Source organism: Oratosquilla oratoria, chromosome 29 (assembly GCF_046742065.1).
Source record: "Oratosquilla oratoria isolate Oo_2021 chromosome 29, ASM4674206v1, whole genome shotgun sequence".
In the NCBI taxonomy this organism is placed as follows: domain Eukaryota; kingdom Metazoa; phylum Arthropoda; class Malacostraca; order Stomatopoda; family Squillidae; genus Oratosquilla; species Oratosquilla oratoria.
Genome location: NC_134805.1, coordinates 26,543,293 through 26,556,604, shown reverse-complemented (window position 1 = coordinate 26,556,604; position 13,312 = coordinate 26,543,293). Strand labels below are relative to the sequence as shown.

The 13,312-nt window shown below is 36.9% G+C and overlaps 1 protein-coding gene across 1 annotated transcript in view; it reads left to right on the top strand.

Moving 5' to 3' along the window:
* The first annotated feature begins 743 nt into the window (after window positions 1-743).
* LOC143040548 (SWI/SNF-related matrix-associated actin-dependent regulator of chromatin subfamily E member 1-like) overlaps window positions 744-13,312 on the top strand; it is a 57,486-nt gene continuing 44,917 nt past the window's right edge. Inside the window, exons 1-4 of the mRNA XM_076211628.1 lie at window positions 744-899; window positions 6,894-6,966; window positions 8,087-8,131; window positions 12,178-12,237. Of these exons, the coding sequence (XP_076067743.1) occupies window positions 6,900-6,966; window positions 8,087-8,131; window positions 12,178-12,237 (172 nt within the window). The 5' untranslated portion in view covers window positions 744-899; window positions 6,894-6,899. The remainder of the gene's footprint in view (window positions 900-6,893; window positions 6,967-8,086; window positions 8,132-12,177; window positions 12,238-13,312) is intronic.

The following is a 13,312-nucleotide window of genomic DNA, read 5'->3' as shown; positions in this document are numbered from 1 at the left end:
ATATATATGGAAATGGCTTCAGTGGGGAGCCATCTCATCTCCATCAGTTATAGACGGAATGACTTCAAACAACCAAATCAATACGGGAAACCACATTTCAGTAAACTCAAAGGACTTAATTATGAAGCGAGACTAGGAAGCTGAACTCCAATGTTGGCATACAGAAGAGCACGGGGCGACTATAATAGACATACAAGATACTCACTGGAAAATATGATGGGGAATGTAGTCAAAGCATATTGAAACTTCGAGAAGAAAATATCTGTTAGGGGAATTCACTGAAGCTTTTCAAGACCAGGTCACGGGTGGATACAAGGAAGTATACTTTCCCATGTAGGGTGATAAATAACTGGAATCAGTTGTCTGAGTGGGTGGTCACAGCAACATCAATCAACCAGTTTGATGTCAGATTTGATAGTTTCTGGTTTAATTAAGAATTGAAGTACGATTATAAAGCAAAGATAATCCACCACACGCTGCCACAAGTTGAGTTGATAATATAGATCTAGAGTGACAGGCGTAAGCCTCATCTAGGAAGTCATCTATGTAAGATCGTAAGATGCCGAGCTAGTCTTTATATCGATAGTTCCGGATTCTTGTTATTTTTAGAGATGTCTTACTGTAAAGCTTGTTTTCTTGTGTTTTATTCTCTCATCCACATTTATATTGCATTTCCTTATGCTCCAAAGATGTACGAGGGTGTGGTTTAAGATTAGACAGTTTTTATTAAATATACGATTTAGAATTTTTCAGTGTGTCGCTGTATGCGTTCGGATTGCCGTGATATGACTGACGCTGTGGGAGTGCTGATGGAGACGAGCAGAAAAGGCAACAAATTTGTGAGAAACTACGCACTTACGGATTTCATATTTTGTAATAGGGCTTCACAGTAAATACCAGTAAGTACTGGGGACAAGTGTTTTCTTTATGTGTGTGAAAAGGTTTAATGACAGAATGTACTGGAGTCTGAAAATTTCAGCTAGTCGGCAGTCCGAGCCCACAAAGGACGCTATCTTAGACTGAGCAATAAGCAGTAGTTGTTTTGTTGTTGTTGTTGGTTTATGTGCAAACAAAATTAGGCAACATTTTCTAAATCTGACTAGGGGAGGTTTATATAAATTCAGCCATGCTATTTTTTAAGTATAGGTACCGGTAATGAGATTGTCGAGAACTTGAGGGCCAAAGAGACGATTAGGTCATTTACGGTGATATAAGTAAGATTCTAGTTTAAGTTTTTCCGTACAACGACGCACCCGTGGACCTTATATTTAGTAGGACAGTGAGGATGTTAGTAGAATAGTGGGGGTGGAGGCCCAGTAATATGGTGCTACTACCATACTAACTAGGGAATGACAAGCTATTTCCACCGTCCGGTAATCACAGCGTTAGATGTTATTTTCACCGAACGAGTGGTTTTAAATGCGTGAAATAGTATATATATATTTTTTTAAAGTACACATTACGCGATAAAGCTTTGGAAATTTGAATATTAGTTAGTTTTTGTAGATTTTAATATATCAAAGTTTTGAAAGTAATGTACTTTTTCTTGGAAATCATACATAGTACATATATATACCTAGGCTTTTTCCCCCTTTCAAGGGAGGTAGCCAAAAAAAAAGGCATAAAATCATTCTCACCCATTCCATCCCTAAATACACTCCACTCCCCTTCACCCTCCCTCTTATCTTAGCACCACCTGGCACTATCTTGGAAATCAATACTAAAAAAGTTGCTAAAAGCAAATACACTACGTCTACTGAATAAAGTGTTCATAGGATTGAGATGCCATGTCTGTCCAGTCCCTCTAAAAGCAAATACACTACCAAACAAAGCTGTGACCATAGGATCTGGAATACACCCTCAGTATTTTCATTAGTGCCTCACTTAGAGCTGAGATTCATCCATTTCTTAACCCCTTCGATACAATGACGCCTATGTAGGCGTCATGAGGAGCAAGTGAATTTTGATAACCATAGAAAATTGATGAAGCCAGTTTAGAGAGAATGGAGATTATGTAGGTACGACTACAATAAATATAATCAAGATGCCAATGTCGGCATCATTGAGTACCCACTTGCTCCTCATGCCGCCTACGTAGGCGTCACCGTATGGAAGTGGTTAAGCACCCTGCAGTCCGATCAGACACTCACAGATATCAATACAGATGAAGTTCTGGAAGAGGCCCATGCCTGTGACTCTAGCTCGATAACCTGATAGCTGTTATTCCTGGTATGTACGGTGGTGGTGGAAGTTATTTATACTCTATAATTAGATTTCTATTCCTGGCTTTTCCAGATTTTATCTAGTCTTGATTAAAATTGTAGCATTGTCTTCACTGACCACCCACTCTGGCAAATCATTCCAAGTATTTACTACCTGATTTGAAAAAACATTTTCTTATATTTAGTCTTGCTCTCTCTTTGAATTTCCTCTTATACATTGTTCATATTTCTGGATAATAATCTTAAAAGTTTCAATTTGATCTTGTGATCCTTTGTGGGCCAGTGTCAGTAGATCTGATTTCTTCAGCCTTTATAATCGTGTCCTTTCAGCTGTGGTATCATTATTGTGGCTCTTTGTTGAACATTTTCAGTAGCCTCAATGTCTTTGACTAGATAAGGACACCAGATCTGATTAGCATATTCTAAATGAGGCCTTACTAGTGCAGTGTACAGTGCTTTCAGGATGAAACATTAAAAGTGAACAAAATTTCTCCTAATAGTGCCGAGAATGTCATTAGCCTTGTTGATTTTCTTGGCTAGGTGCTCTGTGAATGTGAAATGGTTGTCAATTCCAATTCCAATGTCCTTTTCATTTTTAGTGCTGGTTATGGTGTCATACATCTTGTACTCTTGTTCTTTAACATCAGATCTACCTATTCTCATATGTTTATTTGGAACTTTCCTGTTATTGCCCCACCACTATTTTTTTTTTTTCTGTTGTCTTTGATTTTGTTTATCTTAGGTTAGGATAGGTTAGGTTAACCTAACCTATCCTAACCTAACCTAAGGTAAACAAAATCAAAGACAACAGAAAAATAAAAAAAATTAGTGGTGAAGCAACAACAGGAAAGATCTGTTTATTTTTATCTGGTTGGAATTTGAGCATCCCTCTCTCCAACCATTTTCACAGTTCATCTATGTCTTCCAGAAGCTTGTTACAATCCTCTTCATTTGTAATTGTTTTAAAAATTTTGGTATAATTTGCACAAAGATATACCTTGCTCCCATGTGTAACTGCATCTGGAAAATCATTGATGAAGATAACAAATAACAGAAGCCCCAGCACTGATCCCTGAGGCACCCCACTGGTGACCTCCCTCCAGTCAGGCCTCACCATTAAACATTACTTGTTGCTTTCTGCCAGACAAAAAACTTTTAATCCACTGGAACAGATTACCGTCAATTCCAAAACTTTTTATCTTAGCCAGTAGTCTTTTGTGTGGAACTGTCAAATGCCTTCATAATTACAATAAATGGCAGTCAACATCTGATAATGACAATGATCCTTATGGCTTATAGAACTACAGGTATTGCAATACTAAATGAAGGTTAGGTTAGTTAGGTTAGAACAGACAAATTTATTATAATTTCCTCAACCACTGCATCTATCAAAACAGGTGTCTAAGGCAGCCCTAGTGGATCTGCTTATAAGTGTATTGCTTTTAGCAACCTTTTTTGTTATTGATTTTCACTAAGAAACACAAATTACGTGGATGTATTATAATTTACGAAATTTATATTAATTCTCTAATGCTATATCATGTAGGTGTGCACTTCCTAATATTTACCAAAATAACTTATCCGGTTGAACCATACCAATCTGGCCAGAAAAGACTGGGCAAGAGAGGAATAGGCCTTGAAGTCACTGACAGGTTACTTCATTCAAATAAAGGTACTACAAGTACAGGGTCACTGTAAATGCCCAGTTTACCTGGTAAAACAGGTGGTACTCTGGGTATTTCTTTTGGGGGACCCTCTATTACTATTTATCATGTATGTGTTTACTTTATAAAAAAATCAACTTAAAAATATTAGTAAACATAATTGTGATTTGAGTGCCTACTTTGCAGCAATGTGAAAACCTTGGTCCATTAGTAGAGTGTTTCTTTGGGGGACCTGATGTATCTATATATCAAATTTATTATGACTAATATACTTTTATTGTTTCTGATTGATAAATATGTATTGACTTTATACAAAATTCAACTTATATGTAAACAAAATGCTTACTACATATAAGTTGAATTTTTTATAAAGTAGATACACTTTGATGACTTCTGTCGGTGATCGACGCAGCTAGACTGGGGTCCCACTGTGACCAGGCAACTCCCTCACATCAATGGTCCAATCGATCAGTCGGTTGGCGTTGGGGCTGGTGTATCCTGGTGTTGGTGGCTGGTCTGGTATTTTGGCCAACCATATATCCAGATGTTTTTTGAAGGTGTCTGTAGACCCCTGTTATGTTCCTCAATGTGGATGGGATGCAGTTAAACAATCTTGGCCCACTGAACGAGAAGCTGTTGTGTATTTCTGGACTTGATGCTCAGTGTTGATCCAGGAGTAGTCCTCACATAGCACAACCTCCCTCTTCTTTGGTGGACTGTTTCTTGAATACAGGTGTCGGGCACCCTCTTTTCTAACACCTTCCAGGAGTAGATGATAACATAGTGTTCCCTGCACGGTTGGAGAGAAAACAGCTGCAACTCCTTCAGCCTCTCCCAGTAATTCATTTCCTGAAGCCCATGTATTTTGCCAGTGAAAGTCCTTTGGTGCCCTTCAATCTCAATAATTTCTGATATTTTCTGGGGAGACCAAAGTTGGCAGCAGTATTCTAGGTGTGGTAGAACTAATGATTTCCACATCACTCAGAAACAAAAATAAGAGTATATAAGGCATAATGCATAATAATAGTATGATAGCTATACAGGGTCCCTCAAAGAAACACCAGGGTATCTCACATTTTATTAGGTAAACCAGGCATTTATTATGACTGCAGGTACAAATTATGGAAAAATTCCAGATGCATGTGCAAGCATGGAGATAAATTTAAAGAAGTGCATACCTAAACGATATAGCAATAGAAAATTAAGCATTAATTTTGTAAATTATGATATTTAAACATAATATATGTTTTTGCTGGTGGAAATTCATAACAAAAAACCTTGTTAAAAGAATACATTACCAAGTGGAGCCTCTGTGAGTGCTTCCAGATGCCATGTTTGTTTTGATAGAAGTATGATAAATTGTTATGTTGTAGCCTAACCTAACCTGCATTTAGCAATGCAGTACCTGTAATGCTAGAGGCCTTCAGGGTTGTTGTCATCGTCAGGGATGGTGACAGCCGGGTTTGGCATCAGATTGGACTGAAGGGTGTAGAGATTGTTTCATTGCTTCAAGAAAAGCATGAATTGATGTATTTTAATTTACAAAATTGATAGTTGATATATTGATATCGCTTAGGTGTGAACAAGGTAGCGTTGCTGTCATCAAACTGACATTGATGGGACTGGACAAATGACATAAACCTGGCATCTGGAACTTATCATAACCGCTTCATTTGGTGTATTTACTTTAAGCAAGGATTTTGTTATTGATATCTGCCTTGGAAAATTTATAGTCTGTTGATGTATTTTAATGTACCAAATTAATTTATTTTGTATGGATATATTACATAGGTGTGGAATTCCTTAATACTAGCACAGATATTTAACATGAAACTCTTAGGTTCTATTCCAGTATCACATGAACATATTTTTCATGGTGGTTATACAATTTGGAGGGAAGACCTCAAACTGGCTGAATGGTAAACAATAGACCAGCTAGTTGGAAACACTGCCTCTGTTTTTTTTTTTTTTTTTTTTTTTTTTTTCCCTCCACCAGAATTGCACAGGTGCAGATATATAACATAAAACTGACATGGTCCAATAGATTTTTTGGTAAAATTCCAGAAATGTGCAAACATGTATATTTAACATGAAATTTTCATTGCCCAATAGCTCCTAAACTAATATATCCTAATCTAACCATCCCATAGAAAGAATAGAAATTTGAAATGTAAAAACGAAAGAAATGAAAATGTGTTTGTGTGATGACTAGAATAATTCTACAGTGAGACCTCTCATTAACGGACATTAATTAACTGTGTTTTCGGTGTTTTGGAGTGGTTTTTGGGTGGCATAGTGATTGCACGCACTAAACAACAGCACCAAAAACACCGCAAACACAGCTAATTAACGTCCATTAATGAGATGTCTCACTGTATTTTTTTTTTTTTTTCACATTTGAAAGATTATTTTTCTATGTTATGGATAAATTAGGTTAGGATAGGAACTATTGAACAACATAAGTTTCATGTAATGTAATCATACAATAAACAAAATCAAATGTAAAGACAAAAATGAAAAATCTGTTTACGTGATTCAGGAATAGAATCTGTTTTTCTATTATGTTGGTGAATTTTTTGCATCAGTAGTTACCATCAAGTGAGTAAAGAAAACTAAGGTATTTTTACCTATTATTGGTTCCTATTTATTCTAATATACCAAAGGTTTTTTTCCCCTTATAAGGGGGGTAGCCAAATCAAAAGGCACATACCCACTCCCTCCCACTCCACTCCCATCCACCTCCTCTTCCTCCTCCCACATATCTTTGCTTCTCATAGAAAATAACTCGTTTAGTTAACTTGTCTGGTTGGACCATGTCAATCTGTGTCCGGATTAGGATGCATAGAAACAAAAAATATGAGTAACATAGTGTATTCAAGTTGTGGTCTGTTGTTTCCAGGTTTAAATTGACTAATGTTATTGTTTATGGCTTTTCATAGGCCCAGGCAGGTACAGAATCAGTGAGAATATGTTGGAATTGGTTTGTTAATGTGTTCAATATTTCCAGGTCATAATGTCCCTTCCACCCAACTACCGTCAGATGGCTATGATGACTCCACAGGCCACTTCACAGCCAACTCGTAAGTCAGAATCTGTTTTAATGACTTCACAGTTTAGGAGAACCCTTTATAGATTGTAGGGAATGCAGCATATGAGAGGAGGGCTAGATAAAGTACATCAGCAAGAGATAAAGTTGAGCTTTGTCGATTATGTTTGATGGGGGGTTATGGTATTCCCTTCCCCTTTGCTATCTACTAGCCTATCCCTGTGCTAAAAACTATAGCTGTGAACTAGTTAATCCCCATTATCTTACTGCTCAATATTAAAATTCCACCTGAGGGCAACTGGATTAAAATTTTGTTCAAGATTCCAAGCAAGACTTTGCCCCTATGACTCAGGTTTGAATTTTAAGTGTAACTCCCTTGAGCGTCCCACATCATCAAGTAATTATGTGAAGGTCAGTATTTTGTTTGAATATGTCTCATGCGCTGTTTTGCTTCCTACCCCCCTTGCAACCCCAAGATAATACTATCTCAGGTGCTAACTTTGCTTATACATCTCCTTGCTCTCCTGCCCTAAGAGCTGTACCATCTAACCCTGTTACTTGCCTGAATTTGATGACACATGAATAAGGTGCTCAGTACCAGTTACTGGTCGAGTATGTGTACATAACGATGCAGGACATAAGCTTTGTCTAAGGTTATTTGCTTTTATTTGATATAGTGTCCTGGACAACCTTTTTATGGCTTAAAAAGTGACATATCAAGTGTCAAAGGCCAAAGTGGTGCAACTGAACCACTGTGCCCTTTTTGGCTCTTGGCAGGTCCCCCATTTGAAGTTGTTCAATAAACCATATATCAGTGAAAGAGTGCTTCAAAATTTGTTTGCAGTGCATGTTCTAAATAGTAATGATTATAACTGCATTGGCCACCTCATGCATGGCTGTTGGTGTATTGGACTCCCTTGTTACAAACATGGTAGACACAGGTGGCTCACCCCCACCTCTGTTTTCCATTATCAAAGGTAACCCAGATGCAAGAGACTTGACATGGTCTAACCTCATAAAGCTCTATGGCTTGCAATGCTACAGGGCAGACGGGACTCCCATGCACTGCAGTCATTATTAGCGATCATTGGCCTTGCCATTAATCCCTCTCCAGCTTCTTGGTTTAGTTATTCACTGCTTGTTTGTCCCAATAGATGTTTACATGCCGGGGTCGCCCCTAACCACCAACATCCTGAAAGGTGAGTTGTTGATAGCAAGTGTCATACTTTGTTTTTTAAACAAGTAAATGTTGGGAACTTAAGTTGTACTATTTTAAGGTTCAGTAAGGTGCCTTCTCAAGGCTCTTTTACAACAGCTCATATAAAGGAGTGTATAGTGAACCCCACCCATATTCTAATATTGTGCACATGGAAGATTGCTTCAGTGAGACAAGTTTTGAAGCAGCGGTCTACACTTTTATTCTACTTTGCATGACAATTGTGACATTTAAATTTGTATTGCTATAATCTAAAGTCCTTTACATATTTTCCATGCATTAAAATGAGATTATTGTAAATATTCAGAGTTGAGGCAAACTAGACCTTTATTTTGGATAAGTGGGTGATGACAGGTAGAGCTTTGAGTGCCATTGAGCAGATGAAGAGCTTTGACCATGTGCTTGATTTCTTTAATGGTATACCGCTTTAAGGTTTTATAAAGCATTTTAATCATTGTGACCCCCCTACCCCCCATTTAAAAAGTAGTCAGATTAACAATGAACGTTTGTTATATTAGGAGATTTTCTCATTCATGTAAATGGTCTACATTTTGAGGGTCTTTTACGAGGCCAGACTTGGTCACCCCACTTGATAGCTCATAATTTGGGATGAATGAGAAAGTTGTTTGAAATGGAGTGTGGGGTTTGTGATAAAATTAAGGTGTAGGAAATATTTGGAGTAATAAAATATCATCATTACTCTTCATAGTAAGGAATTTTCTTGCTTCTTTGATTTCATGCAGTATAGAATATGAACCAGCTGATCATTTGCTGTGGCTGAGCACTTTTTTTTTTTATAAAATAGAATATTTAGTTCATATTGAAGATACATAAATGGGAGTGTCTTGTAAAGTTGTGCAGATTTATGTAAGTTGTAGTTATTCTTGTGAGCATAGTCATTAATAAGTTTGCCAAGTAGGCTGTAGGCTGGCATATTTTTCATTCCTAGAAAGAGTTCAGATGATGTTATGCAATCCGTGACTATTCATTCTTCTGTTAGACTCTTGATCCTTTGTATTTTAGTTTAAATTTTTTGTATGGTTATATACAAGTCCTAAATCTCTTACCAAATACTAGCAAGTCCTACATTACTTTGTTGTGTATATTCTGCTGCCCTACATTTGTCAGAGAGTCATAGTCAGCTACAGTTCTTTGGTATTTGATATTCAAAATACAACAGTGTTCAACAATTTACACTGTAGCATTGCTGAGTATTAAGTATGTAATGTTGAGACTGTTGGTTTGATTTTCGTTGTGACTTGCATTGAGGATTGAAAGTTGCAGTATAAAAGAACTTATTTTGTCAAGTGTGGTGACTAGAGGATCAGTTTGAAATGCCTCGTAATGTATTTGTAATGTCAATTTTGGTTCCTTGCTTAAAAAAAAAAAAAAAAAGTGTTCAGTGAAGTGCAACTTTTTTTCTTGACATGATCAACTAGATCAGGGGTGGGCAACCCTTGGCACATGTACCAAAACTGGCACGCTAACTAAGTTTTTCTGGCACACAAAAACCCAGAGCTTGCTTAAAAAAATACTAATAAATCTCTAACTTCTTTTGTATGACCATTGGTAACCACATGCTTTGCTGCACCCAGGGAGGTGAAGGGAGGGGTCCATTTTCATATGTGGCCTATGAATTTGCAATGTTGGCATGTGAGAAAATTTTGTATCATAAATTTGGCTGATTTTAGCACCCACATTTAAAAAGGTTGCCCGCCCAAGGACTTTTGCTGACCTATGGTGTTGTAGGTTTCTAGTTGGTGAAACTCCAGGCATCTGTTGTCCTCATTCATGCTAAATATAGCTTCGCAGCTTAATGATAGAATCAAGTGTCAGTTTGCTCATAGATTTTTGGACATGGAACTCTTTAAGAGAGAAGTTTGAAAGTTGTATTTTGAAGTGAGGTTTAGAAACATGTTACTTGGGATTGGAGCTTTTCAGAGGAATACAATAGGGCTAGGAATGAACTGGCTAGCAGCAGCAAAAAAAAAAAAAATAGAGATGACAGTAAAGTGGAAAGGACAGTTTTAAAGTAGATTTGGAAACCTACTGGTTGCAGGAATTTCTGACATTGGGAGAAATTGCCTTACAACATCCAGAAAGAAATAGACAAGATGGTCCTAAGAACAAAGATAAATAGGTTTTGGATCTGCTGAAAGGGAGGTTTTCCTTAGCAGAATAAAATTGCTTGGCAGCATCTTTAGTAATATGTAAATATGGGAGACTTCATCAAGTGAATAGATTTTTCATTTAACCCCTTCAATACGGGTCAAAATCTCGCGGGCAGCATCAGCTGCCAGACATGTGATGTTGCGTCATAATGCTCGCATTATAAAAAAATAAAGTTACCCCTGTATTGCTCGTTCTCTTTCACCCGTGAATTTTGATAACCATAGAAAATATGATGAAGCCAGTTTACAGAGTATGGGGGTCACGCAGGTACAACTACAATATATATAATCAAGATGCTGACATCGGCATCCTCGCGTACCCACTTGCTCCTCATGACGCCTACATAGGCGTCATTGTATCGAAGGGGTTAACATTGGAGGTAGCAGCAAATGTGAAAAGATAAATAAAATGACCAAAAGAGGCTTCTCTAGAAAGGAAACTAGAATATTTCAATTTGTCCAGTCTTCCAGCATATAACAAAAGTTAAAATTTGTCCAAAAGAACATTGCTTTTAGAAGCCATACTGATGGTGAGAGAGGTTATGGGTAGAGGGATTTTTCATAATGTTCTTAGGAAGGGTTTATTAAGAAATTGTTATATAATCAAGAAATTAAAGTGAGGATGTTTGAGGGGCAAGTGGTCGCAGTTCTCTGGAATAAATTGGAGTTAATGCAATGCATTTTTTTGAAGAATGCTTGGAGGTACTTCATTTAGACAGTAAGCCTTCTTAGTATTAGTCAATGCCAGCACAGAAATATTTTATTTTTAATGTTTATAGAAGGCATGATTAAGTTCAGACAGCAGTTGGCTGGAATAATCCTGGAATCATCTATCACCAAGAAAAATGTACATACTAAAACAGAAAAATGCTTGATTTGTTGAAACAATATTTATACCATGATAAAATGCTGATGTTCAGAAGATAGGTGCAGTATTGACATCCAAGAAGATGTACCGAATTCAGTAAACATGAAATGGTAAACAGTAGACAGATGCTAAGGACAAGCATTTTAATTTTTTCTTCATCATTTCATGAAAGTTGGGTGATGCCATTTAAGACAGCGATGGGTTGATGTGGCTTGAAAATGTGCTTCAGAAATTGAATAGAATATGAAAATGTGTGGTTAATCAATTGTAGACAGGCACTGTAAACATTAAATTTGTCGTCATTGGGTCGCTTAATTTAGCTGGTGAATACCCAAGTTGATCCATTTGAGAGCAGTGTCGTATACACTTGCTGCTGCTGCTGCCATATAGTTTTGTTCAGCTTAGGGTCCGTGTTGTTTATTTTACCTGATCTTTTCTTTCTGATATGAAACGTAGCTACGATTTAGTAGTATTCCTATTCAGTTCCTTAGTCTTTTGATTGCTTACCTTCACACTTGCATTGTCCAGCACTCGTCTTGCATGGCAAGCACCAATAGAACTCATGCTATGTATACAATATGTTAGGGTTGAAAAGGGGGACAGGAGTCTTTAAGTTGGTTGTAGAGTATGTACAGCTAAACAAGGATATTTCCTTGCTGAGCTCAACTTTTCTCTGATAGCTTAACTCATCATTTAGTGCCAGGAATGCTCCAAAAACAGGTGATTAATGATGCTCTGATACATTGATACATAATCTTGTAGATCCAATACCTCTGTCCTCTTTCTGTACGAGTACCAACAGTTTCCTCTCTGGTGATATATCTATATTTATCTGATAGATAGGATTTTCTGCCCATATAGAAATGAGATATATGTATATATTTAATTGGTAGCCAAGAAGGACTCTTCTGATTTGTTTTAGTAGTGGTGTTGGATATGTAAATTTAAATGGTGTTATAGTTATGCCCACCTTCTTACCCCTCCCTCAAGCCACTACCACCTCCACATCCTCCTCCTCTTCAAGTAATGGAGGCTCAGGAAGCTCCAAAGGTAAAAAGAAAAGAAAAGAAAAAAGAATAGAACAGAAATAGTGGATCCATCTCCCCTCATGCCTTTTTTTTTTTTTTTTTTTTTTTTTTTTTCTTTTTTATTATTATTTTTTTTTTTTCTTCTGACTAATCCAGTCCTGAGATAATGTGATACTGGTCTTCGAGCTTTATCTGTGTACCATCGTGTATGCTGCCACTCCCTGACTTTAGAACTGTGTTTTCTTTTTTCTTTTACTTCTTCCTATACAAGAATGTCTTGAACGAAGTAGAGATGTTTCTTTGCTGGAATCGGACTTGTGTTTTTCCTATTTCTTTCAAACCAGTTGATTCTACATGCATTAGATTGTTTCTATGTTTGTTATAATTTTTTTTTTTATATATATATATATATATTTATTTTTTTCCATTGAAATTGGCTCGAGCATGGTGAATGTTTTTTTGCAGTTGTGTTATTGCCAATAACCCCTTCCGTACCAGGTGGCATTTTTCTATTTACATTGGCCGTCGCCAAGTGATTTTGTCACTGTGCCATCCCCTTTAGTAGTATAAGGGTTAAGTTCTACCCCTCCCATACTGAGTGGCACTTTTATTTATATTCTGGCTGTTTTATTCATTGCTGTGACACCCCACAGGTAGTGAAGGGTTTATGCATTCTGTGTTGTGTGTAAAGGAAAAGAGCATTTAGTATGCATAGTGCTTCTGTTTATGTTTCTGTGTATATTTGATTATTTAATAAGTTTTCTTCAATACATTGAATTTTAAATGCTAATGCATGGTTTTTCTGTGTTAAAGGAGAGCAAAATGCATGGTGAGGTTCTTAATCATGTTTCAGGTGGTTCTTAGTCCTTTTTGAAATGTAGAGCAAGCGTAGTAAAGAGGTTTCTACTTCCCAATGTAATGATGGATGAAGTGGAGACTTTATGAACATTGTCCTATGAAAGTTTTGTTGCAAATACATGCCTAATGCTGACTTGTGCTCTGGCGTATATGCATATATTTGTATGCAATGTGCACATGCAGTCAAAATAATGACACTTGAAAAATAATGCACATGCATGCATATGTGCATACACACA